The sequence below is a fragment of the Pectinophora gossypiella genome, chromosome 5, assembly GCF_024362695.1.
Source record: "Pectinophora gossypiella chromosome 5, ilPecGoss1.1, whole genome shotgun sequence".
In the NCBI taxonomy this organism is placed as follows: Eukaryota; Metazoa; Arthropoda; class Insecta; order Lepidoptera; family Gelechiidae; genus Pectinophora; species Pectinophora gossypiella.
In genome coordinates, this window is record NC_065408.1 from 8,992,958 (window position 1) to 9,019,713 (window position 26,756).

Here is a 26,756-nt window from a genome sequence, read left to right on the forward strand (position 1 = left end):
AATTCGACGGTATTATTAGTTTTATTCAGTAGAGAGCGCATAATTTGCGCGTATATAAACGGTGACGTGGGTATGATTGAAGCGCATTGTGAAGAGGGCAAAAAGTTGTCATTTTTGTCGTGGGTGCAGCGCAAACGCCCCCACGCATTCAACGTTAGACCCTCATATCGCGCATGCGCAAAATGCATCATTCAACATATTTCGATGATGCGAGTCACTAAGGGGACTGTAGGTAACTTCAAACTTTAATATTTATCTGATGGTATTTAGTGTTATTTTATTATTATTATTATTTGCTTATTGTTTTAATTTTCCGAAGGTTCCGGGTTCGAATCCCGGTGGGGACATACCACAAAAATTAGTTTGTGATGTGAGTTTGGTTGGGACATTACAGGCTGTCTGAAAGGAAGATGATCCGTGTTTCGGAAGGCACGTTAAGCCGTTGGTCCTGATTACTACTTACTGATATAAGTACGTAGTAGTTACATGAGCCATGCCAGGGACCTTTGGCGGTTCAATAATAACCCTGACACCAGGGTTGATAAGGTTGGCAATTCACTTCACAACCCAAACGATAGAAGAAGATTGTGAAGATTGTAAAAAAAACGATAAAGCAAGTCTATTACGAAGTTGCGGTTAGCAGGCACTTATTATAATAATTTCAATAAGTTGAAACTTATTAAAAACAACATGTTTGAAAAACAATGTAAGTACACTGGATAGTGATTCCGATAGTCACATCGGCAAATAAAAGTGTTTTCTCAGCCGGATGCTTCTACGTTGCCTTTTACAATCACAAAGGAAGAATGCAATAGCTATTTTATACCAGGGTCGAACGAGACAAGTCAAATTCACAAGTGTACTAGTGGAAATATCAGAGCAAATTGTCTCTCAACAATACGAATAAGAGTGTAATGATAAGTCACATTTTAAAGTTATGATTTAATCTTAAACTCCTACTATAAAATATGAATGAACAGAAAACAAACTTTTCACTTTTACATACATAACATAAATAGCCTATATACGTCCCACTGCTGGGCACAGGCGTCCTCTCAATCAACCGGAGAGGGTATGGAGCATACTCCACCACGCTGCTCCACTGCGGGTTAGTGGAGTAAAAGTGTACTTTTACATACTTTAAAAAAAAGTACTACACTACACCAGGTACTTGTACTACATTTGCATTCCATACTAGTTTCAATCATTTAAAAATATTAAGACATAAGTATTAGTTGCTCTCGAATTCCTGGATCAGGCACTGCCATTTAAAAAGCAAAGAACTTAATAGGTAGGAGCCACAATGAGGAACATTCTGCCCCCCATAAAAAATATAAATGACGCTGTTAAGATTTAACGTGATAATTAAGTATACAAAAATATAATGCAAGGGCAGAGGCATATATAAATATAATTCTTGCTTGATATTTGGAACTGATACGTACGTAAATATGTTGCTTCACTTTATTTTGACCAGAATAATAATAGGTGGAAGATGTGTTGTGGCTAAGTGTAATCATTGACCTAGGTCTGCCAACCATTGCCTAATGGCTCAAATTAGCTTCCAAACGTTTTTTCGATTCTGCTCCGCACCACCCAAATTCCCTGGTAGTTGCGGCTTCCGAGTACATTCCGCTTAGGGATGGTACTGAAAATATCGGCGTCCGAAGGACGTAATATACGATCCCGACGACCCGATTACTCTAGCCATAGAGGCAGCCAATCAGCTCGCGACACCAAACACTTCAGGTCCCCAATACCGACCCCGCCGGCGTGGTCGACGATTTCCCTCATTCAGCGCTTATCGCTATCGACCCACTAGGGTCGATTAATTCTTTCAAATATTTTTCCTCTCAGACGACGCCCTGAGCCGAGGTACGCGCCCAACTGGGCACCCTCAGGCCTGTTGTCTTAAACGTTGTACCGGGTGAGAGCCTTCAGCGCTCCCCATTTGTCCGGCCAAGTAGTTAATGCCATCTGCGGCAAATCTACAATAAGTCACGTCAAAAAAAAAGCTAAGTGTAATAATAATAAGGGTCAATATTTAAACCCAAAACAAAGACAAAAGGTATTATGTCTGTTATCCATGAAATAAGAAGGTTAAGCGACGGAAAATCTGTACAGCGCCATCTATATATTTTTGGGGTATGTAGCGTGGAAAGCCCCTCATCGAATCAAAAGGGTTTCAGGTTCGAAGTGTTAAATCAACTCGAGACTAAAAGGTTGTAAAGTCGAGAACTTTACAAATCACAATAACAGTTTTAGGTCAGCGATATAAAATTACGACGAAATAGGTAATATTAGGCATTCCAAAGGGCAATCATTGTAGTCGCGTGCTAAAAAAGTTATAAATCAGAATCTCGTCCAATTAATGACCATATTTTGGAAGATATCGCTTTTTTATTATTATGGGGTAGTTTTTTTGTTCGTATTAATACTACTTTTATTCGCAGTTCTCATATTGGTTTTTTGCGCTATTGTGTAAAGGTTTTTGCATTTTTTATGAGTGGTCAACGAGGGGTCAGTTTTTTTGGATTTGTCCCCCGTGATCACCGTGATTGATTGACAGCAAACGGTCACTCGCAAATTGCCATTCTGCATTTGTGTCAAAATAATAATTAGTACGCGTTAGTCGGTCTGAAAATTACTGCTACATAGTTATTCTTGAGGGAAACCACTGCCCTATTTTTCCCTAAAAAGTAGCATAGAGAATGCTACACCGACAAGTGCGTGGGTTTAATTTAGTAATCAGTTACTCTTACATTTTTTTTTTTTTTTTTTTTTTTTTTTTGACGTGACTTATTGTAGATTTGCCGCAGATGGCATTAACTACTTGGCCGGACAAATGGGGAGCGCTGAAGGCTCTCACCCGGTACAACGTTTAAGACAACAGGCCTGAGGGTGCCCAGTTGGGCGCGAACCTCGGCTCAGGGCGTCGTCTGAGAGGAAAAATATTTGAAAGAATTAATCGACCCTAGTGGGTCGATAGCGATAAGCGCTGAATGAGGGAAATCGTCGACCACGCCGGCGGGGTCGGTATCGGGGACCTGAAGTGTTTGGTGTCGCGAGCTGATTGGCTGCCTCTATGGCTAGAGTAATCGGGTCGTCGGGATCGTATATTACGTCCTTCGGACGCCGATACTTTTCAGTACCGTCCCTAAGCGGAATGTACTCGGAAGCCGCAACTACCAGGGGATTTGGGTGGTGCGGAGCAGAATCGAAAAAACGTTTGGAAGCTAATTTGAGCCATTGGGCAATGGTTGGCAGACCTAGGTCAATGTGCAGATTTTCATTGCGAAGGAACCACGGAGCTCCCGTGGCTTTCCGCATGAAACGATTTTGTATTACTTGTAGACGGTGAATTTGAGAGGGGCTCGCGTGAGCGAAAACTACCCCTGCATAGGTCATGATCGGACGGATGCAAGTGATCGGACGGATGCAAGTAACTCTTACAACAACCACCTACTTACTAACAAAAACAGAGACAAAATTATTGCTTGCCTACTACATAGCGGCTTGGGCAATAGTCATCTACGTTTTACTTAAATACAAATATTAGTTTATTGATATAAACTATTATTTCTCCAATCACACATACGTATATAATTATACATAAATAAACTCACGTCTATTTCCCGACGGGGTAAGCAGAGACTATGGAATTCTATTTACTTTGATCCTGAGACACTTCCAATCACCCTTGGCAATCTAAGTCCCGGGTCCTTATTAACACGGGCTGTGAGGCTATTGTCCACTCCTAGGATGTGACACGCGTCCAAATATATTTTTTACGAATAGTTTTTTGGGTTGCCGTTTTTTCCATAATCCAAAAATCTCCCCTATTTGCAAAATAACAGGGACCTTTGATCTGAGCGCTTATTAAAAGTAAATATTTCATGAAACATTATCACTGCTTTTTGAAGGATTTTTTTACATTGTTTTGGCTTGATGTCAGTTAATAAGTTGATGTTTTGTTTTACTTTGTTATGTGGTTAAATAATTTAATGTATCAAGTACCTACTCCTAAGATCATCTGATCTTTGTGATACTGAAAGAAATAAAAATCCTTCGCTGAGTAGCAGGAGTCCAATCTGCCCATTAACTATTGTCACATCATATTATCCACAGCTATAATAATTTTAGTCTAATACTTCCTACTGGTAATAAATCTATACGGATCAAGAGTAAATTTATCGATTAAATGCATATGAAATCCCGTGACGTTAATTTTTGGCGAATGTAGAAAAAATGTGGAGCATTAACGTAGCCTGTGCGAGTGTAGGGTGGGTCAGGTAAGGTGAGTGTGACCATGAGTTACGACAAATTATACATCCGACGTATTGCACAGCACAGTGCTAACATTTTATTGATTTAGTAGTATTAAGTAACACAAAAATTCGTGTAGGTACCCTATTTACTTGCTATGTATTATCAAAGATAGAAACAACAATACCAGTCAATTGTCAGTTTAGGATGTGATATCAACTTTCAAATAAAGAGCCTTGTTTTCCATGTCAATAGTACATCTTATTTGTTGCAAAAAGGCGATTCTCAACGAATACAGTCTACGCGTACGACCTGTGCTTGTGTCGCGTCCGCCGTGGAACAACGCTTGGTAGGGCTTAGAGGGGTGCTTGGCACACGAAACCGTGTTCCTGCGCTGAACGTGTTGGCTACGGTGTGTATTCTGGTACAAGTGCTGATAAAATACCATCCGCGCACGGCGGTAACCTGCTTAGACAATACTCGCTGCCGCTCCGCAAAAAAATCCGTTTCACCGCGTCTACCTGCCGCGTTGGTGATCTGCTACATTCAGAATTTGCCTATCAACTGTTGTAAGACAGTAGTTAAACTGAAACTTTGCAAAAAAGGTTATTATAAAGTTAGTGATGAATGCATGAGATTCACTGTCAGAGAACTGATATTAGGCAGCTAAATTACTCAATTGCATAATAATTTATTATGTTTTTTTTAAAAAAAGAACATCTAGTGCCCTGTGCCGAGGTTTTTCTTGCAGCTTCTTTTCCCCGGCTATACAGGTTTTGAGAAGCTGCAGTAGTTTTAGGCGGATGAGACGTTCGTTATATAAAAATTGACGATTCAAAGTGTAACTATGTTACCTACTGAATAAATAATATTTTTGAATTTGAATTTGAATACAGTCTATAGTGGCCAAAGTGAAAAGATCTGCAAGTTAACTTGTGATATTATTCATATTATATTATATATTCAAAGGTTTGGTTTAATTTCTACAAGATATCCTTGATATTAGCATAAACGTAGTTGTAAAAAAGTATATATTTGCATAGTTATTTTAACTATTTCTAGTTTAGAGCGAATCCTAAATATAGCTTAAACAATAGTCACCATAGTGTACTATTGTGTCCACGAGCTGACCAGCAGATGTGCGGGCCGGCTGTTTGTATTCACTCAGTCACAGCGCATGCGTCGTAGAAATTCGCTAAATATGGCCGACCACACATTTTATCATTATTTTTATTTGATTTGTGATTGATTATTTTTGATTGCCGTGATTTTTAATATTAGAATAGAGTACAAAATTTTGAACAGGAATTGCAATTACATATTTGCACATAACATCATATATTTGTGCGTGTAAGCAAGAAGTATGGATGCCGTTTGAGCATCAATAGATACCACGAATATTTATAGACAAAATAGTATGCGTTCGATTGTTAATATTTACATTAATATTTGCAGCGCATTATACTACATAATATCTATTTTCTACAGTAACATTGCATTTTTCATAAACTATTTATTTTGGCCAATATGACTTTTTTCTTTCATGAAATATTTAAATATCTAATAATATTAGTTTAGCCTAACAATAAAATAACACAATGATTTAATCTATAATGATATTCTTTTTAGTATAACTTTAATTTAAAAAACAAATTATGTAGAACATATATTTATACTTACATATTATTATGTCACAGTAAAACCGTATTTTAGTTGAAACCAAAGGCTTAAAACAAAAGCTTTTTAAAAGCCTTTTCTGAAACTAGAATTTAGTGCTGCCTAAAATTTAATATCAGATAAATAAAACTGTTATAACTAGAGAAAACGTGTTGTCTGGTTAGAGCTACCTTTCCTAAAAACTTGTAACAGGTTAGGTTAGCTTCGATACCAAATCTGTTAGGATAGGTTAAATGATGAATTAATAAAATATTTGCTTTTTAATTGTTATGTATGATATATTTCAAAAGAATTAACATTACGCGTATTTACTCATACTTATATACGTCCCACTGCTGGGCACAGGCTCCCCTCAATCACTCATTTACTCATATAAATTAAAATTATAGAGTATTGGATTTGTATGGAGCTTTCTATATGCTTTTTATTTGTAGACCCTTCGAGAATATAAAGACACAGATATTTTAAGATTAGTTTGATTAAATATTGGGAACTTTTTATAAATTGGAGTACTTACGAAGAAAATTTTATAATTTATATTTTTGAACTATCTTTCGATATGCACCGGAATATTTTCATGCGCAAAATTGCGAGTGAAATATAATATTTTTACATAAGAAGCATGAAGAAGAATCATCAATGGGATTAGATAGAGATCAAACCACAAAATGAAATGTACTTACAGTAATTACATGGGTAATTGTTTAAAATACAATTATGAGTGGTCTACAATAGGTCACATGGGAAATTATGAAACACTTCGAACTCAGTAGTAAAGCCTTTTCGTGACGGAAAAATAGCGTTATAGCAGTCAGTATACAAATAATCTAAATAAAAAATGTGGAGTATGGCGAGCAAATAATGAGCATTTACTAATATTAAATGCGAGCCAGACCCCTAGATGCGCGACCCCCGACTCACGGTCCACGCTCCACGCACCACGCAGTCTTTCTCCAAGCGCCCCGCACGCAACTTCTCTAGCATGTATACCATCTCACCACAACACCAAATATCGCAACAAAAACTCCTTTCAATCAATGAATAGTGCGTAAGAATCCGCGCAAGCGATTTATGTAACATTTTTTTATTAGCAAGTGTCGGTTGTCAAGTGTTATTGAAATATTTTTTGAGTTATGTTTTGTGTGCCGATAAAAAGGACGATGTATCGATGTTTTTGAGCACGTATTGGTGGCGCGCCGGTTAGCGTTGTGAGGGGTGTCGCGGTATACATGAAGGGTGAGCTATCTTATGTATTGAATTTTAATAAAAATCAACCCTACAACGCCATCTTCTATTCAAATACACAGTTATATTATATGCGTCTAAAAATCTAATTAGGTGACTGAAATTGTGCGAATGGGGTAAGTTTGTTTATTCACAATAAGTAAGTAGTAAGTATTGTGAAATGCTTTTCATCAGAAATCTCTATCTACAGGATTTTTGTTAAGCAACACATATACATAAATCAGACTAACCCTATTTTTTTATACCTATTATGACGACGGCACCTGTACGCACACTTAATTATTTTAATAAGAGTTAACGTTTGTTGGCTAATCTGCATTAAAATATTTCATAATCTCTTTTAGGATTTTCAAGAAGTTTACGGCTATAAAATATTTATCTACTTAGTATTTATATTTATCTATAAAAACTTAAAAAAGTTTTTCATATTACAGCTAAATTGATGTTTTAAATGTCATAATGACCTATTCCTCAATATTGTATAGTATAGTTGCAACCACCTCTTTGTCTACAATGTAACATTAAGTTAGAGTAAAGAATAAAATTTATAATAAAAATTGTACTTATAATTTGATTTTACTTTTTTATTGGTTTCACTGAATATGACACATATTTTTGTCTTGTTACCGTTATTTTTTTCTGTAGGTTCGGATTTGACTACTATCTCACCTGATGGTAAAAGTGGGAAACGCTTACCTTACAAATTTTTATTCTATTCTGTTTTATGATGTTTTCGAAATAAATATTGCATCGATTTCAGAGTGCAGCGTATGCGCAGCGGCGGCGGCGGCTGCTGCTGCGGCCGCGGCTAATCGAAGTGCTCTCGCGCAGGAGGCTGCCAAGTCCCATGTCGCCAACGGCAACGGTGTTAACATCGTCAACGGTGGCTCACCACTGTATAATGGTAACTGTGAGTACAAGTCAATTACTAACTAATAAACATTGTACACATACAACTAATAAAAGAAAGTATGTTTTATTAACGGAATTCCGTGGTCTCTGCCTACCCTAACGGGAAATAGGCGTGATACTATATATTTATGACAGTAAAAAATCACCATTCGCTTCGGAAATGTTACGGTTGACCAGGAGAAGCGGCTGGTTTAGCTAAACATTTTGAAACTCATGAAAGAGATAGATAGGTTTATTGCCGTTTTACAGCAATTTCTTTCAGACAACCAACTCAAGCAAATTAAAAAGAAGTACTTCTTATTATTAGCCTTACAATACAGTAGAAGAACTAAAATGCGTTTAAATTTTGACAAGCCGGGATTTCTGTTTTGACGCTGGTATGTCATGTTGGCGGAAAGCATTCCATTCCTATATTTTGCAAACATGAATCGAGGGATTTACAAAAGTCCAATACGTAAGCAAGTAAAGAATGTTCAGCATAAAAAATGAGTCTTAATAGAATATGCATAAGCAATGCCTTTTTATTGGATTATGTTATATTTGAATTAATAGGTAAAGCGAATGACTGCCTAACACAGCCTGCACTACAGCAGTAGGATAGGCTACAATACAAAGTTTTTAAAACATTAATAAAAACTTTTTAAACTGTTCTCCGACTAAACTATTTATTTTTAATTTAATCTTTTGAATGGGGTTACCATAAATACACATATAAGATCACGTCTATTTTCCGTTGGGCTAGGCAGAGACCACCGAATTCCATTTACCAGGACCACTGACACACCACTTTGGCTTTTTTCACTGCTCTTTTCAAATTCTTCATGCATGCTCGCCGGTTTAGTCGCTTTGATCAGGCCTTTCGTTAAACCATTCTGGATTTGATCGTACGCCTAGGAATTCCTCTTCCAACCCTACCACTTAGATCCGCATCATAAATATTTTTTGTAAGTCTACTTTCATTCATTTTCTCTACATGTCCGAACCATCTAAATTACGTGAATTTTCAATTTTTTTCCCTTTCTCAATAAATTCTTGTAAATACATTTTCTTCCACACCATAACACTTCTTATCACACTATTCCGAATTTAGTCGGTTAAAACTTGGTGACCTGGGACCATAGGTTGATATACTTGCTCTAGGGAACATTCTGTTTTTAGGTATTATGCCTGTATACAATGGTAAGAGTGTGTCCATTAGGTTTCCCATTAGGCGTGGTAGGTCGAGGTGTGTTTTTTTTGACGTGACTTGTAGATTTGCCACAGGTGGGCATTAACTACTTGGCCGGACAAATGGAGAGCGCTAAAGGCTCTCACCCGGAACTAGGTCGAGGTGTGGTAGAGTCACTTAATTTGACTTTTTGTCTGTTGATCATTATTAGGTTTGTGTTTGAATGATCTAGAGCATAGGAACTCATATTCGTATTTATTTATACCTTATACATGTAATTTGTGTTGGTATGCTTTACAAAAAAATTATAATAAGTAATTATAGGTCTATACCAATTATTACTTATTATCATTTTTTTGTTTATCCTTTTCGTTACTATTAACGAAACGGATAAACCCCGTATTTTACCTAAAATGTAGAGTTTGTAAACTTTGAGTTTGAATAGTTAGAGCGTGTAGAGTTAGAAGCTTGGCTCTATATGAGATCTGATAACTTTTTTACATAGCCATTGATATGATCTCGTCTTGGCAACATTTTACATGAAAATGTTTTTGTTGGGATAATTATTACGAGCATAAATATAACTACAATTTCAACAATCTTTAAGATAATAAAATTACAACAATGCCCACGTGAAAATCGAATTAATAACTGTCCATCGAAATAAGATAAAACATTAGATAAGTAGTAGAAAATCGATAATGTCAGACCACTGTTGTAACTACTAATCGTCGTTCCGTTTATTCACGGGGTCCGCTTATCTAACTTGAAGATTTCACAGGGCCGGTTTTTTACAGAAGCAACTACCTGTCTGACCTATAGTCCACGAAGAGTCGCAATTGTCTTTGTTCCGTATTCTTAAATCTGTCTTGCCGCTTCACTAGATTTAATAGAAACAGTGTGTATGCTTGCAAAGGTAGTATTGCGTGATAGGTACTCATAATTCATAATCATTTATTCGCAAAAAATGGTATTACAGAAAACTAAAAAAAAAAACAACAATGAAATGTAACAGCTGTTTGTAACCTAAATAAATAAATAAGATGTCTTTAACACGTGTAATGTAAGGTTGCTTTTGGAAAATCAATGGTGGAAGTGTAGAAGGGCATTATTTATTTCTAATTCAAGTTCTCGAGCTACTGGTGGACGTAATTGCATACGTCTCATTTGGATGGTTTGATGTATATTTATTATCTTTTTACCTATAAAGGTACTTATCCCGTAGGTGTTCGTTCTTATGAAAAAGAACAACAATACATCTTAGTTGTAGAGTTAAATTGGTATTTAAATGCACTTATAAGCAATCCGAATCAAGTTCGATTAGATCCTATTGATACCTACTTTTATATTTAGGGTCTGCAGGCACCACCCCTTCGGAAACGCCTATTCAACGACATAACAATACCTACATAAAACAGTTGAAAGCTCTACGAAGCTTGTTAAAGTTCACAACGTTCTAGATAGATGGCGTTGAAATAGTCTACAGTAATGCCATCTAACGTATCACTTTAAAACTACGAACCTACGAACATGGTTCATCATAGAACGTGTTTGAATTTACCAAAGTTACACGGTCGTTCTAAAAGTATTCGAAATTGAACTTACACGGTAGATGTCGTTTAAATTAACGTTTCAAGAGATTGCTCGTCGAAACACAAATTGTGAATTAGCTTTTTATAATAGATTGATGACTAATTTAAATTGTATTTTGATAATTATGAAAATAATAGTTATTATTATATTCGTATCAATTATTTTTCTTGTTACGTAGTAATTTCAAATTAAGTGTAATGAATCTTATATTGCAAAAGGATCAATTCTGTATCATTATACTTATCTTCAGATTTTTCTCTTAGAAATGTTTAGTAGAATAGTAGGGGAAGGAGCTAGCCGAACAATCGGCACAATTACTAGATATATTCATTTCACATTATACGGTATTAGAATTAACAAACGCTAACTAGCCCGCTACTTACGAGGGAGCATGTAGAGTCCAGAGAAAGCAAACACGACAATCAGGCGAGTTTCATTATATCCAAAACTTGTCTTGTGAGGTGGCTATTGTCAGTGCATAATCATATGTGGATTAGATCGATCACAATGGGCCAGTTCGTCAGAGAGTGACGGCTCGTGAAGGGGCTCTCTACTCCGGGGTTGTGGGACACAAATGTCCCAAATTTCGCCTTTCAGAAACGAGGTAAAAGTAGTCGTGAAATTATCACGATTCTAATGCAAAGTAGTAACAATTTTATAATGTATATTCAATAGCCTTTCTTAAATGAGGGGTGACATGTTCCAAATACATCAAACTTCTCCTTTTCAACGTAAACTTTATAAACGATAATATATACGGTGTCGAACGAAAATCACACGGAGAAATAAATAATTAGGAATTGAGAGTTCTGGCAGCTTCGAACTCATTCAAGAGTACCTCCTCATTCCGTTCATAAAGTCCGGAGTTGGACGGAGTAGGTATCTCGATTTAAATAAAGTTTGACGCAAACTCCACATTCCGTTAAAAGTTGACTCCGATGACTACGCCGCTCAAGACTCCTTGATACATTCTTAACCTTACCTTACCTTAACTTACCTTCTTTAGGATTTGGAATTTAACTCAACTAATCGGTAGAGATAGAAAATGTTCAATTTCTAAAATAACGATAATAATTAGTTTTTGATGTTTAATATATTAATCAATCATGCTTTGTAACAATATAATTCCGACTAGAAAACCGTTGATTAGAATTGATCGTAATGTAAACAAATATCGTCTATGTTGACATTTGACACAACATAATGAAACGCGGACGGTCGTAAAACTATATTCATGATTTTAAATTGCTGTATTGGTTTGATCTACGTATGAATAAACTCTACAGTTTATGTTTTCTATGCCGCACGTTTATGATAAGACAAATTAAAATTAATGCAATTTAATGAATGAACAACAATTTCATATAAAGCATAAGTACCGAAAGGGCACAAAGGATCAAAAATAGGCTACCCCTTAGTGGAATGGTGATCGATTCTAGGCGGCTCGCATTGAGATTTCTTTTTTTATCAGTTTGGGATTTTGAATGTGTGAGTGGGTCGGTGTCCGCGAGCGTCAATCGGCAGTCGATGCCGTTCATCCTGCCTGTGAGGCTTGCTGGTGAGGGCGGTCGAGCCACCGAGCCACTAAGATAGCGAGGTAGGTAGCGAGCGCCGCTGACGCCGCAGCGACGCCGAGTGACACATTTCGTGTTGGGGTAAGTAAAGCGGCCGGCGCTTTCGGGCGGTGCACACGTTCCGTTAACTTCTCTATTTTAAAAACTACTTGCTTGGCGATATCCGGGAAGGGACCAACCGCATCACCGCGCCCGTCGACTCTACACCACTGCCACTCATTTTCGATGCAGTCGACCTGCGTACGCGTCGTTGGTCTCTACGCGCGCACGCGCGTCCGCTCTCATGCATGCATCGACAATATTTTATAGTTGATAAGTTGTTGTTAAATGTGTAGAAGTTACATCGGTTAATGAACTTTCCGAAGTAAACAAAGTGCCTTATATTTATGCGGACGATGAATGTTCCGGAGAGGTGATATTTGTGGTTCCAGTTAAGTTTTCTGAGTTACCATGAGCGGAAGGGAAGGCGGAAATGCAGTTCCGTCTTCTAGTAAGTATTTATCAAGATTGTTATTATTTTTTATATATTTGTTATTGGAATTTGATAACAGAGAATGTGTTCTTGTAGAATATTTTCCCATGTGATTGTTGTGTACGAGTACGTCGGTACGCACGTGGTGCGGAAGGGGGCGCATAATGGACTTGCGTCAAAAGTTGTTCCATGCATTGGAACTTGACATGGCCCTTATCGAGCGGATGTGCTGTAGTACGCGGGCCCGGGAGGCAATCGCAGACAATTGTTTATAACACCATTGAAATTATTCAAATTGAGGTTAATAGAGTCTCATTTCATTTATGTCGCACATATGCGTACCATGTTTACTTGGTATCGTGTTGATCAACAACCAGATCTACTCCACCTACTTGCCAGCTTAATTACAAAATATTTTAAATCACCTATATGACGATAACATTTACGCAACAATTGTTTGCTACGCACCTGATATGTGATATTATTTTAAAAACAGCATCGATGTAAAGACGAAAACGTAGTAAGTTAAACGTAGTGTAGAGCAGTTGTGAGTGAAATCAATGAAATAGTAGTTGCTTCTACCGTGACTGGTATACTATTTTTTGATAAACACTACAATACAATACAAATACATTTTATTGCACCAAAATAAAAAGAAATAATTACAAAAAGACTCTTAACTAAGTAAATGGCTAATGGCGGCCTTATCGCTTAAAGCGATCTCTTCCAAACAAGTGAGGAAAAATTTAAAAAAAATAAAAAATTACGTCGCGGCATTAACGGAGTGGGAGAATTGTTTACTATAGTGCACGACTCCGTTGTAGTTGTTGGCGTGCATGCTCCTGAGCATTCTATGTTACTATATTAACTAGTTTTCTTAAAATCATCCCTAATACAACAGGCATAAGGTTAACATTGCTTCGTCTAGTTTCAATTTATATTTATCTGTTTTTGTGAAGAAGTTGTGTGCCTTCAAGCCGCCTGCATTTTGGAAGGACCTTAATCTCTCCACTCCCCACTACTCTACCACTATACGTGTTTTTGTCGTCAACATACCAAAGTTAGGGACGATCGAGATATCGATATTTTTGTAAAGATTAGGAGATCTGTTTACAACCTAAAACAGTAGATTATTGCGCAACTTGATATGTGACTTCATAGAGCATCTTTTACGCATTAATTTTGATATCAAACTGACTATCTTCGATAAACAAACTTTTATGAATGACACATTATTATGCTGTAATTTTTGTCCATATGCCTACCTATATTTTATGAATAGCAAATATGTGACGAATACCTAATAAGAACACGTAGATACGTAGTAGACAATAATAAAACGTACTTACCTGCTTAAGTCTTATAGACTTTAGTGTTATTGTTCTATAAACATGTTTGACACGAGTCCGTTATTCTAAAATTGTTTATTATTCATGTAGAGTTACAGAGGGACTATTTGGAATTTTTAGAAAGTCGATGTTAAGTAACGTTACGTCGCGTCCCTACGGCAGGGTTCGAGTCCGTAGGCAGTCAATTAAATCTGAATGGTGGTACATTCGTCTGTCTCTTTCACTCCTATTTCAAGATCCCGAAGCGCAAGCGCCACTTGACGATGATTCACGTTTCAAATTCCTTACCTACGATTGATAACACCAGAAAGTAGTGAATGGCACAACATTTTGGTCTATTATATTAACTTGCAAACCAGGCGCTCCGCAATCATAGGAAATGTGCTGTGTTTACTAAAACCATAGTAGCATTGTCAATTGTTCTATAAGGATGGCTGACTCTGAATATTAAAAAGCTCCTGTCATGCATATGAGGCGTTAAAACATAGAAAGCTTTTATTTTTTATAATATATTCTTATCGAAAAGATAATTGTCTACATTTTTACATTCACATAAAATTCAGAATAGACCTTTTTTACGGTTTACAAAAAGTAATATAACATTGTAGTATAATAGCTTTCAACTTCGCGCAGTAAATTCACACGTGGTCCTTACCTTTACATATACCTATATAATCTGTTACATTGATTCCTTTCCGGTTTAATTTGAATTTTACTTAATGCTTTAAAAGTTTTACTTGATGAATACCTACATAATACTGCTTTTTACGCATTTGGTGTGATATTTTGTACGTTAATGCTGAATTATAAATAAAAGTTGATGAATGATTGATTGTGTAGTGAAGGATATTGTGTTACTTTAGTAAGTACAAGATTTATCATTTAATCTCATTGGTAGATGGTAGGATGGTCAGTAACAATGGTTCCATGCATAATCATAATATAATAGGACATCTAAGTGGGGAGCGCAAACTGTAATATGTTCAACTTAAAATATGCGTAGAATTTCCCCTTCCTGATTTTAAAATAACGTGAGCTTAAATTAACTCGAGTTTAAAATAGTATAATCGCTGTAGGAACTAACAATAAACCGGAATTGTCACGATTCCCGACTTTAGTTCGTTAACGTAGGTAGGTAGGTATGTTGTGGGGTTAACATTTTATTTTTGATCATGACGACTTACCTATGATTTGTTATGAAATGTTTGATGACATGTTTAGATGCCTACCTTCTTTACGTGTAAATTATTTGTCGCCGGATTAACTCATATAACATAAATTCATGTAACCTAACTAATTCGCTACTTTTATTTCATATTTCCTTATTTATAAGCGTAGCGCAGTAAGTTTCTATTCAACAATATTTTTCTAACGTTCTAAAGGGTTATTGTTGCCGGGCCTAGGAAGCAACTTGTCGAAAGATACAACGTACACAAACATGTGAACATGTAAGAATGTAAATATGTTACTAAGAAATATCTAAAGGCGCTGGTTAAAAGGAATGCGATCAAAAGTTACGCATACCATAAAAAGTTTGGTTGCATTGAAATTCCGAAGTGTAGAGAGGAATGAGCGTAGATGCGGGCGAAGCGAGCGGCGCGGGCGCAGGGCGGGGTCACAACATGCTGAGTAAACAAAACAGATACACGACTGGATGCGCCACCACTGCTGCCACCGCCGCCTCCGCATTCATTCCTCAGATAAAACGTGAATTTAAGCAAAATTGTATGAACCCGGTAATAAAACAAATATTAATGACTATTATGCGCGTGTTATCCGTGTACTAGATGGTTGGAAAGTACCCACCTACCCGCTGTCACGTGGCATGTTTTACTGGTATTTGTTTTCCATTGCTATTAATGAGTGTAGAGTCACGTAGTTTCTAAAATATATAAGTACTTATGTTTAACGCAATAATTTGTACTTTTTTATTTGGACTATGTATCAAAAGTTGTAGTTGTTGTTATTCTGCCCACCCCTTCGGGGAATACAGGCGTGAGTTTATGTATGTATGTATATATGTGTGTTGTACTTTACAAAAATGTTTTTAAAATCTACTTATATTAAATCTACGGTACAAACCTTTACCTAAATAAATGATTAGTGTTAAATTTGTTTACAACTTTAATGTTTTAATTTAATATTTTTGATGTGCGAGAAAACATACGTAATATTAACATTTAATTAGAATGCACGCATCTGCGTGCATGTGTCTTTCTACTATTACTTATTGTTATTTTGTTTTTAGACATCACAACTCGGAGTATGTTGAAACGAAACCCGTGTTAACTTGAAACGGGTCTTAACGCTTTCTCATTAATGCAGAGTGTAGGGAATGATAAATATTGAGCGTGTGCCGCAAAGCTTGTAGTGCGGCATGGCGGGCTAGGTGCAGTGCTACGGCAATGAATGAAGAGGTACCAGAAACGCAACCTAAATACCGGACATTCCTCAGGCCCCCTCCGCCCCACCACGCATGCTTCGCGCTCGCTTTTACCGCGCCGCCGCCCGAAATACTGTGCTTAGCTTACATACCGACTACGGAAATGTATATCGAATTAGCAACCCACCATTTATATCACCCTTATTAGCTCCTTATTGATGACCGCAATAAAATCTTATTAGGACTATCTAGAATTGTTATCGTCTTGAGGTTTAACTTTATTGTATTTATTTGTGTAGAAAGCTATCAGAAGTAGTTTTGTAGCTGTATTATAATATTATTTATTTTCTATTTGTTTTTTGTCTTTAAAAAGCTTTTTCGATGCAATTAAATCGGATTATCACAATCTTCTCAAGCTAAGCTTCTAAATTCGACAGGTTTAATAAACTTTTTGTTATATATTTTTTTGTTTTCCTAGACGCGGGCATTATAATGTAAATTAACGTAACGTAACGTATGGCGTATAACTTATTTTGTGTGGAGTAAAATGTGAGAGTGACTTTAGTCATCAATCTACATCCGGTTTCTTGAATAGATATACATACCTACTACACTTGTTTACTGGGCATGCGGAAATGTTTTGCTTATTACTCATTTCACGATGACTATTCGATAGGTACCTACTCTACTGTCCTACCATCAAATTGATTAATCTTATCTAAGAAGACAAGCCGCTAAGTATTTATGAAAAAAATATTTTTCTCTTATTAGGTAGGTGCTTATTCTGAGAAAATGTTAACCCGTTTTTGTATTAGAGGTATTAGTCATATAAAAAGTATGTGACTAATACAAAAATTAAGATTACTATTGGCCCCGATTCCTGCATACATCTCCTAATTTTATTTTAAGTTATATCCGTCATTTTCTTATCCGCCAAAAAGGAAAGGGATGGATGATTGACAATTAATTTTGAAATGAATGAATAACCCGGGCGAATAAAATAGGCATCTCGATGCTATGCAACCCGTTTGACGTGTGCTGTCAACTTAATTCTGTCGGGTTATTGGCTAGAATATAATTTTGGGAGGCTTTTTAAAATTCCTGCCTAAAATTGACGTGTGTTTCATAAATTTTATGCCTGTCCATTGTCCGTCCCTTTCTTTTTCGGCGGATAAGAAACTGACAGGTATAACTTAAAATAAAATTAGGTGGTGTCTACAGGAATCAGCACCATTGATTAACTATAAAAATTCGTGGTTCAATCTGCGCAGTTGATTCGTCTAAATGAATATTAACATAACATGATTCACTTGAAACTCAATATGCTTAATTTCATGTCGTTGAATTTAATAAAGTGACATACCTTTAAAAAGAGGAGTGTATTCTTTCATTTGGTTCCCACGTTATTTTTTGTAAAGAGCCCGATAAGGGGAATAGTATACCCTTTCATAGCCAAGAAACGATCGTGGGCCCTTATTTATTGCTAATAGATTTCCAAACGGTGAAATGTCTAGGGGACGACCCACTTAATGCAACTTCATTATAATATTAATTCTAAGACTTAAACATACCTTTAATTGCTTTTCGTAGAACAACCGACGGCATAATGAGTCATTACGTCGGTCGATTGAACTTATTTGACTTAATTTTGGTAAAAAAGCTTTCCCATATCTACAATTTTGATGAAAAAAATAAATAAAATAGACATAAACCACAATTAATCACTTATTATTTTTATAAAGGCGTTGGTAATACTGGCGACTTCGGCAACAGCGTTCGCGGCATTAAAAGTTCTTAATTAAATGCGTGTATTAAATGCTATCAGTAAAAACGGCACGGTGTGATAGTATCGTAAGTAAGTTAGGGTTACTACATTCCTTATCAAACCCGCCAGCCAGACTGAATGCAGTGCGGGCACACCCACCGAGGCAGTATCCAGTGTCAAAGATGTATTTACTATTAGTGGAGTCAATAAACCCGGAGATTCCTAAGTAACTTCTAATTTGTCAGGGACAGCTCCGATTTTAATATTTTTTTTCTTTTGTGGGAGCAGTTTTACAAAATATTTGCCTCAAATTTTAGCGAAATATTTATTTGCCCCACACAAGATGTTTCTGATTTTAAATGATTTAAAAAGTACATCTACAAAAGAAAAAAAAAACATTAAAATCGGACCCTTCAGAAGTGAAACCCTTCATTGACTCCTCTATATCTAACTCTAACTCCACGAAGTGTAGCAATTTCTCATTCGTGCCATTGTTTTTAAAACGTGTGTTCTATATCTTTTTCGAAAAGAGAAACTGCTGTTCATAAGAAACTTGTTGCTCATATTTATTGTCTTACTTTAACCCCGCATATTTCGAAATGTACGGTGCTATCAACATGCACGTGTTTGAGCAATTAATTAGATAGGAAGTGGTGATAAGGTTGCGTTGCGTTGCAGGTGCAAGCGGAGCGGGCGCGGGCGCGGGTGCTGATGGCGGGCGGGTGACGGGCGTCACTCGGCGCGGCCGCTGCAAGTGGTTCAACGTCGCCAAGGGATGGGGGTTCATCACGCCTGACGATGGGGGCCAGGATGTCTTCGTACACCAGGTGAGCAATATAATCCTGCTTATTAAAAGACTATGCGTGTACGACTAATACTCCCTAATATTTCCTAGTTTTGCTTAGTTGATAACTTTTCAGGTAAGACAAAAAATACTTACCATTTCATGTAAGCTCATGGCTTAAGAATTTCATTAAAAAAAAGATGAAATACATTAGTTTATAAACTATACTTACTTATATAGTAATATTCTGTTTCTGGATCCTCACTTTCCATTATGTAAAACAAACAACTTTACTTTGAATGGCATACGTACCTATATTATGTTTAAGTGGTAAGTTCGTGGTGATCTGTTATTGGCATAAGATTTTTAATCTGGAATGGGCTGGAAAATCAGTATATAAAATGTACGTGCACACTTCCGCAATGCTTTCCCGCGCGAATACGTGAAATGTTCATTTCTGTTTAATTTTAAGACTATTTTTATTTCTCTCTTATAGGTATTTATTATTTTTGACGTAACTTCTATTTGAAGTTATAAATAGAAGGTACTGTTCGAATAAGTACAAACTCACGTTAAAGTTGCAACACAATGTCGTGGAATCTGAACGTCTGGATATTCAAATATCTTCAACCGTTTCAAGCGGAAGTTGCGTCACCTATTTTGAAAACATCTCATGTTTGATTAGTCGTTGATTATACTTTGTATTTTTTGAGCACAAGTTTGGAAGTTTATTTTCATTTTAGTTTAGTAAAAACGGTGTGTTATATCATAAAAATAATCTAATCAATGATGACGTTTAAGCTCTACCTATTTGTAACCTCTTAAACATAGAACTTGTAGAGTAAGTAGCTCAATTTCCAAGAATCGGAATAGTCGAGAAATCATTTTTTTAGAAACTAACATATCGAAAACGTTGTTCATTGGTGAGTCACAATAGTTAGTAAAAAAATAAATCCATTCACAAAATATGGTGGCGTATCTAGCGGTTGACCCGATAGTGTGCTTGTTTGTTTGTTCGGCTTATCAAGGCCGGATGTTTTTTCTATACATTTACGCCACTAAACTTGTACTTCGCTCCACTGCAGCGGTAAAAATTATATTAGGTCAAGACTATGTTATTGGATGCCGATAAGGTTGATTTTTTCTCGTAAATTATACGTTACTTTATGGCTCGTTCCCAGTAGGGACTGGAAGTGATAATATTAACGATGAAGGCATCACGCCGCATTTGCGTGGTATTTTTTGGTGAACTCGACTACGACCTTGTAATAGGTAAGTAGTAAACCCGTGACAAATATTACACGTTTCTAGGAGTGTAACTGTTACCCCATGGTTGTATATATATTATTTAAATGGGAATCATATAATAATATGAACTACCTAATTGAATTAAAAAATTTTGAGTTGATCAGTGCAGTATTGAAACATGTTTAGCTAGCTTGGCAGTATCGCTACATGCAATCTCTTCTAGGTAAGTATAAGGCGAGGACTCTCAGATAGATTATGTTAAAAGATGGGTGCAAGATCGTGTATTCAATCAATCAATCAATCAATAATACTTTATTGCACAACAACATATACAAAGGACATAAACATACGAATAAAACATAAGCACAATAGGCGACCTTATTGCTAAACAGCAATCATCAGCAGTGTATTGAACAAATATAATAAAAATGTGCGGCCAAACAATGTACATTATCTAGGTACTTACACAAATAAATAATGATATTAAATGGATTTTCTAAAATTAGTATTGTATTTAGGGATAGTAATACTTAATTATACGAACTTCAAGCATTAATTTAAGTTCATTAGAATACTTAATCAATAGAAATATGCACTTTACAGTTTTCCGGTTATAACTGCTACCATTTATAAGAAGTATCGTTCTCCATTTCAGAGCGTGATCCAGATGCCTGGCTTCCGATCGTTGGGAGATGAGGAGGAGGTGGAGTTCGAGTGCAAAGAGTCGGAGAAGGGCCTGGAGGCGACGCGAGTGTCAGGGCCCTCTTCAGTTGACTGCCAGGGCTCTCACCGACGCCCGCTCTCCAAGAAACGCTTCAGAAAGATACGGTACGCATTTCTTCTATTTTCACTAACACAGTGACCTCGACCATTATAGCCGGTGATACTGCTCACCACTTATCATGTTGATCTAACATAATATCGGTGAGATGTGCGTACATAGTTCATCTTGTGACAGATGTACCTCTGACTACCCCATGGGGATATAGTCAAATCAAATCAAATCAAATCAAATATACTTTATTGCACAGAACTAAAATTTCAACAATCAGACATAACACATGAAAACAGTACAATTTGGATTCCACCTCATCGCTGACTGCCCTATGAAGGTAAATTATATAGTCGTGAGTTTAAGTTACGTTACATCGTATCGTAGGTCTTCAGACAGCATCAAATCTGTGTCTTTGCGACACTAGCCCAAAACACATGCCTGCAGTGTAGCAGCATAGTGGACTGTGCTCCATCCTCTTCTCCTCTAGTCGGTTGAGTAGAAGAGACATAGGCTATAGATATAGGCTGTTCATCATAATAATATCAACACCCAAGACCCCTTCCAAAGATTATGCGTTGTGGTCCATTATGACGTCGGAGCGTTACCGCTGATAACCTATTACTACGAGTAATGATTTAAATTAACTACAACATATATTTACATACATGAGTATACGGTAAAGATTCAGCCCGTTTATGTATGCAACAAAACTACAATAAGTCACGTCAAAAAAGCAATACCTACTCCTATTGATGTTATTGTGTGAACAATTTCCAGCTGCTACAACTGCGGCGAGTTTGCCAATCACATAGCCGCAAAATGCAGCATCGGCCCACAACCAAAGAGATGTCATAACTGCAAGGCCGAGGACCACCTCATCGCTGACTGCCCTATGAAGGTAAATTATTATTATTTTATATCTTCATTGTTATCTATTATAGATTGTAATTACTCTCAACCCACTTGTACATAAGTTGTAAATGGGGAATTAGTAAAGTCATGCCCAACACAAGTATCTTTGATTACTTTTTTCTCATTACATAATGTAAAAGATTGAGTTCAATACAGTGATTATATTCATTAATGCCTTTCCACAATTTTTGTTAACGGTCTTTACGTGGGAGCATCTATTAGTTTAATTTCTGACGTTTTTCAAATATTTATGGCGTAACTATTCTTCCTGTTTCAGGTCGAGAAAAAGAAGGACGATCAGTCGAAGAGTTCAGACAGCTCGCAAGGCAGTCAGCAAGACCCACAGAGCCCACCTCAGTCATAATTCTATTAACTTCGCCAGCATCTTCTATATCAAGTCCCTATAACGTGGGTTTTATAGTCCCTTTAGACTTTCAGCGGCATTTATTCGTTCTTAAATACTTCGACATTCTGAATTCAAATACTGAAATGAAAAACTAATATAGACACTTTATTCTTGAAAATTTTCGACGCCATTTGGTTTTTAGAATTATTTTAGCTTTATTTCTGTGCAACTTCTATCTAGATATTATATAACGTAAACATCTACCTCATTTAGTTCTAATGTAGAGTCAGTATGAACTAGAAATACAAAAGTAAAGACTGATTGGTACAAATCCATATTGTAGTACAAACTATATTTTACTGCTAGAAACTTAAGTTTTCAAACGTAAGTACAAATTTTATGTGTTCGAGTGTCAATATCTTAATTACTTTACGTAAATTGTATTTACCTACCCAAAGTTAAGTGTGTGTTTATATTATCATTATTATAATTTTTGTTGCTATATTTTCGATCAACAGACTTTATGTTAGTTTTTAGAATTTAATCATAATAATAGTGTAATATGTATTATGGTTGGCTATGAACAAAACACAAACAGACATAATCACTGCAACCTTCAAAGGTTTAACAATAACTGAAAGGACAAGATTCAATATTTACATTTACATAGGAACATTAAGAAATTGTTGTCAATACTTTTGGTTCTGAATTAACTATAAAAATATTTTTTAATGAGAACATAAATATAGTACAATACATAATTATCATATAATTTAGATACAAATATACACTATGGCTACTTAGTTATAGAAACTACCTAATATAAACTAAATGAACATTGAGTATCACAAATATAAGGAGTAAATGAACTAAAGTACCTAGTGAATTTGAAGAGCACAAGAGACGGTTATAACTTACAACATAGAGAAGATTGAGGATACGTGTGCCAAAGTTGAAGTAACTTTGTTGCAATAATAATTTTATTGTTATTAGATTTTATCGTAATGCCCAGTCACATATGCGAATGACTAAACACATTTTATATATCATTTCAAACTATAAACTACCAGATTTCTACTTTATGATTTAATAGAATATTTAAACTTAGATTCTGGTGGAAATGCGTATTTATTAACAAATTTTTCATTATTCTATTGCCATTTATAGTTTCAATTTGCGTTTGCTCAAAAGGCTAAGTTAATCCTAAGTTAGTCGCATCATTCATTATCATTAGTGGGTACTTAATCCTGCATTCGTGTACAGTTGAAACGAAATTCTGCCAATTTAGTTTAAGTATTAATTTTGCAATAACATTATACTTTAGGCATAAGTATGAAACTCGTGTGAGACTGTTTAATTTTCTACAATACATTGTAATGACGAAAAAACTAATTCTGTAATGTACAATTTCTCTAGTTTCTATTTCGTTTTGGTTTAAATTTGCAATTGTATAAATTATTATTATTGTTTACTTTTATGAACACGTTTAAGCTACCAATGCAAGGTGCGTAAGGTTTTTCAGTTACTGATTAATTGTTTGTACATCAAAAAAATCGATTACGTCATATTTACCCTACGTAACGAGAAATGAAAAGTATATAACACAACTGGATTATATTCCTTTAATGGAAGAATTTACTAGACTAGCCAAATATCATACTCATTAAATATCCTCCTGAAAGTTTCTAAAGGTCCTTACCATTCTGAATCGAATATACAAGCAGCTTAATGATATTTTTATTCAGTATTACCTATCAGTAATTACCCAGTACGTGCAATGTTTGGAAAGTGAATACGCCGACAAAGTAATGGGGTCGCCCCTTAACTAACGATCTTCTAATTTAAAGAGACGACTTTGGCGATTCGTAAAGAGGTCACTTCCGCCCCTCATGGCAGGTGCATACTTAATTTAATTCAGGTGGCCATTCCGCTTTATGATTCTTGTAAATTCAGCGCTTTTTCATTTTACCCAACTAATGAAGTAATAGCCTTCATACAGTATGTTATATTTTACTTAAAGGTTGTGGTTGTAAATGAGTATACTTTTACAAATATTATGTATTTTGTCTTAAGTTAAAAAGGTTTTTCGAATTGGAACAGAACGAAATCAATAAAGTTCAGCAAATTATAATATTCTTATCGAAAATTTCATTATATGAGAAAAAAACATTGTAATTAATTACAAGTACAATTTAAATAATTACAAATAACGTCAGGAAATCATATTTTTTACGTATTAGTCAAAATATTTGTGGCGTTTTATATATATCACAATTATATTTTCACAAAATGTAAATTCACACGAAATACATTAACTTGTCACACGAAAAGTAGAGTAAATGCCGAGGGCATCAAATATCAAACCAATACTTTTTGAAATATTTACTTAGTATTTTAGTATATTGCATGACGTGTCATAATAAAATCATGAATCATAAACTATACTAACCAGAAAAAGAGTTTTAGGTATTATAGAATACGGGTTTCTTACATTTTAATTATATGAGTAATTTTATAGGTTTTATGATGATTATTTATAAGTTTTAAAGAAAGACTATTTGCAAACATCTACCTCATAATTTAATATCGTTAAATAGAGTTTATAGATAAGTTAATATTAACATATACAAAGTTTAGCATTATATCTGCGCTGAATACCGAATTTCTTAAGGATTTGTATTTCTTATGTTTAGAGTTTAAATTTTGTTTCTTTTTTATTTTTCAAAGAAAAATAAAGTATAAAAATACTGGCCTTATTTATTTTTAGCCTAAGGTATGTACGCAGATAGAGGATCCTTTCCAGAGTCGTCGTCGTAAACGGGGTATTCATGTGACACGAGGCTTGTCCGCAGCATTCAGTGGAGCTCCCTAACATAACCCTGCTACCTTTAAATAGCATCACCAACTACTGGTGATACTGCTCCTTCTATACAATACTAGGTATGCCTTCCGTTACCGCGTGGACAATATACCTAAGAACAATTTCAATCACAGTTATATTCAACTTCCTATAACCACGTAGTACTATAAATATATTATAAATCATTCATCACATTACCTGCATCCTTCTGCATCCTTATCATAGATGGAGTAGAAATTAATTTAGCCAAGTACGACTAAAACTGACCTAGTCGGTGATACATGGAGAGGTAGTCAATACAGGGACACATCGATGTAAAAGCTAAAAGGTTTGATTCGAGAATCTGTAAGTGACGTGGTTTGCATCAAGGTAATAATGTGAGTGCAGCAAAGGAACGCAAGTGAGTGACAACACTGACAACGACGGAGTGCGCGCGCGCGGGGGAAATCGGTGCGGGGAGCTCGGGATGTCCCACCGGCGAGGGTTAGAGCGGGGGTTGCCGGGGGGGGAGTTTCACGTTGGCTACGGAAGACATAGGGGACGCATGGGGAGAGGGCGGAGGGGAGTGTCACACCGGGCGCGCGCGGAGCCGGCGCCGGAGGATGCAGCAGTGCCCCCCCCAGCCCCCCCGCGCTGACGTAACGCTGCCGTGCCGCCGCCGCCCGCCCTAGTGTGTGCCGCGCCGCGCTCCCACCCGGCCACTCCACGCAGCCCGCGCCCAACACCACACAGTGCAAATCACTTGACGTTTCTCATCCAGTACCTCGGAATCGGTATCGAGCTTGACTAGTGAATGAGGTGCATAACGAGGCTGTGTATACGCTGACCGCTCGCCCGTACCTGTCCCCACTCGTGTTTGTAAAGCTCGACACCGCCCCTCGAGGCCGGATGCATCGGTGTCATTCTCCAATAACTTGCCCTTAATAGCGTTGCAAAATCTCGCTTTCAACATTTATCTTTACAGATAGTCTAATTTTCGATTCATTCGTTTAGATTGCCATAATTTAGGTCGATTATAGTAGACTAAACGAGTTATGTGAGCTGAGTAACAGGCTGTAGGGATACATAGAGACATACGGAAGATTAATATTATATGATAAATAGATTCAATGTCATCATTTACTATATTACAACAAAGTTTAGAGAAAAGTGTTATAATTGTATTGATCTTAATATAGCACACGTGAGATATTCTTAGAACTACGTTATAAGAGATGTGATATACTATGATTCGTCTTACATCTGTAGCAATGCAGCTTTAACGGCAGACGTATTACACAATTTATACTAGGGGGTAGAGGAAATCTAGGACAGTTCTCGGTAAAGTAGCTAGGCACTTCCCACGATATTAACTGCACTTAGTACTGGAGCGCAGGACTAATGAGAACCCCTGACGTATAAGTAGACACGGATTCGTCAGTCACAAA

The 26,756-nt window shown here is 36.3% G+C and overlaps 1 protein-coding gene across 1 annotated transcript; it reads left to right on the forward strand.

Annotated features, from left to right (window-relative positions):
- The first annotated feature begins 12,548 nt into the window (after nt 1-12,548).
- Nucleotides 12,549-25,113, forward strand: LOC126366776 (protein lin-28 homolog). The gene is made up of 5 exons (XM_050010022.1): nt 12,549-12,925; nt 19,083-19,231; nt 21,092-21,264; nt 21,989-22,109; nt 22,401-25,113. Exons 1-5 carry the CDS (start codon nt 12,886-12,888, stop codon nt 22,485-22,487), a joined length of 570 nt encoding a protein of 189 aa, XP_049865979.1. The 5' UTR covers nt 12,549-12,885; the 3' UTR covers nt 22,488-25,113.
- The last annotated feature ends 1,643 nt before the right edge of the window (nt 25,114-26,756 follow it).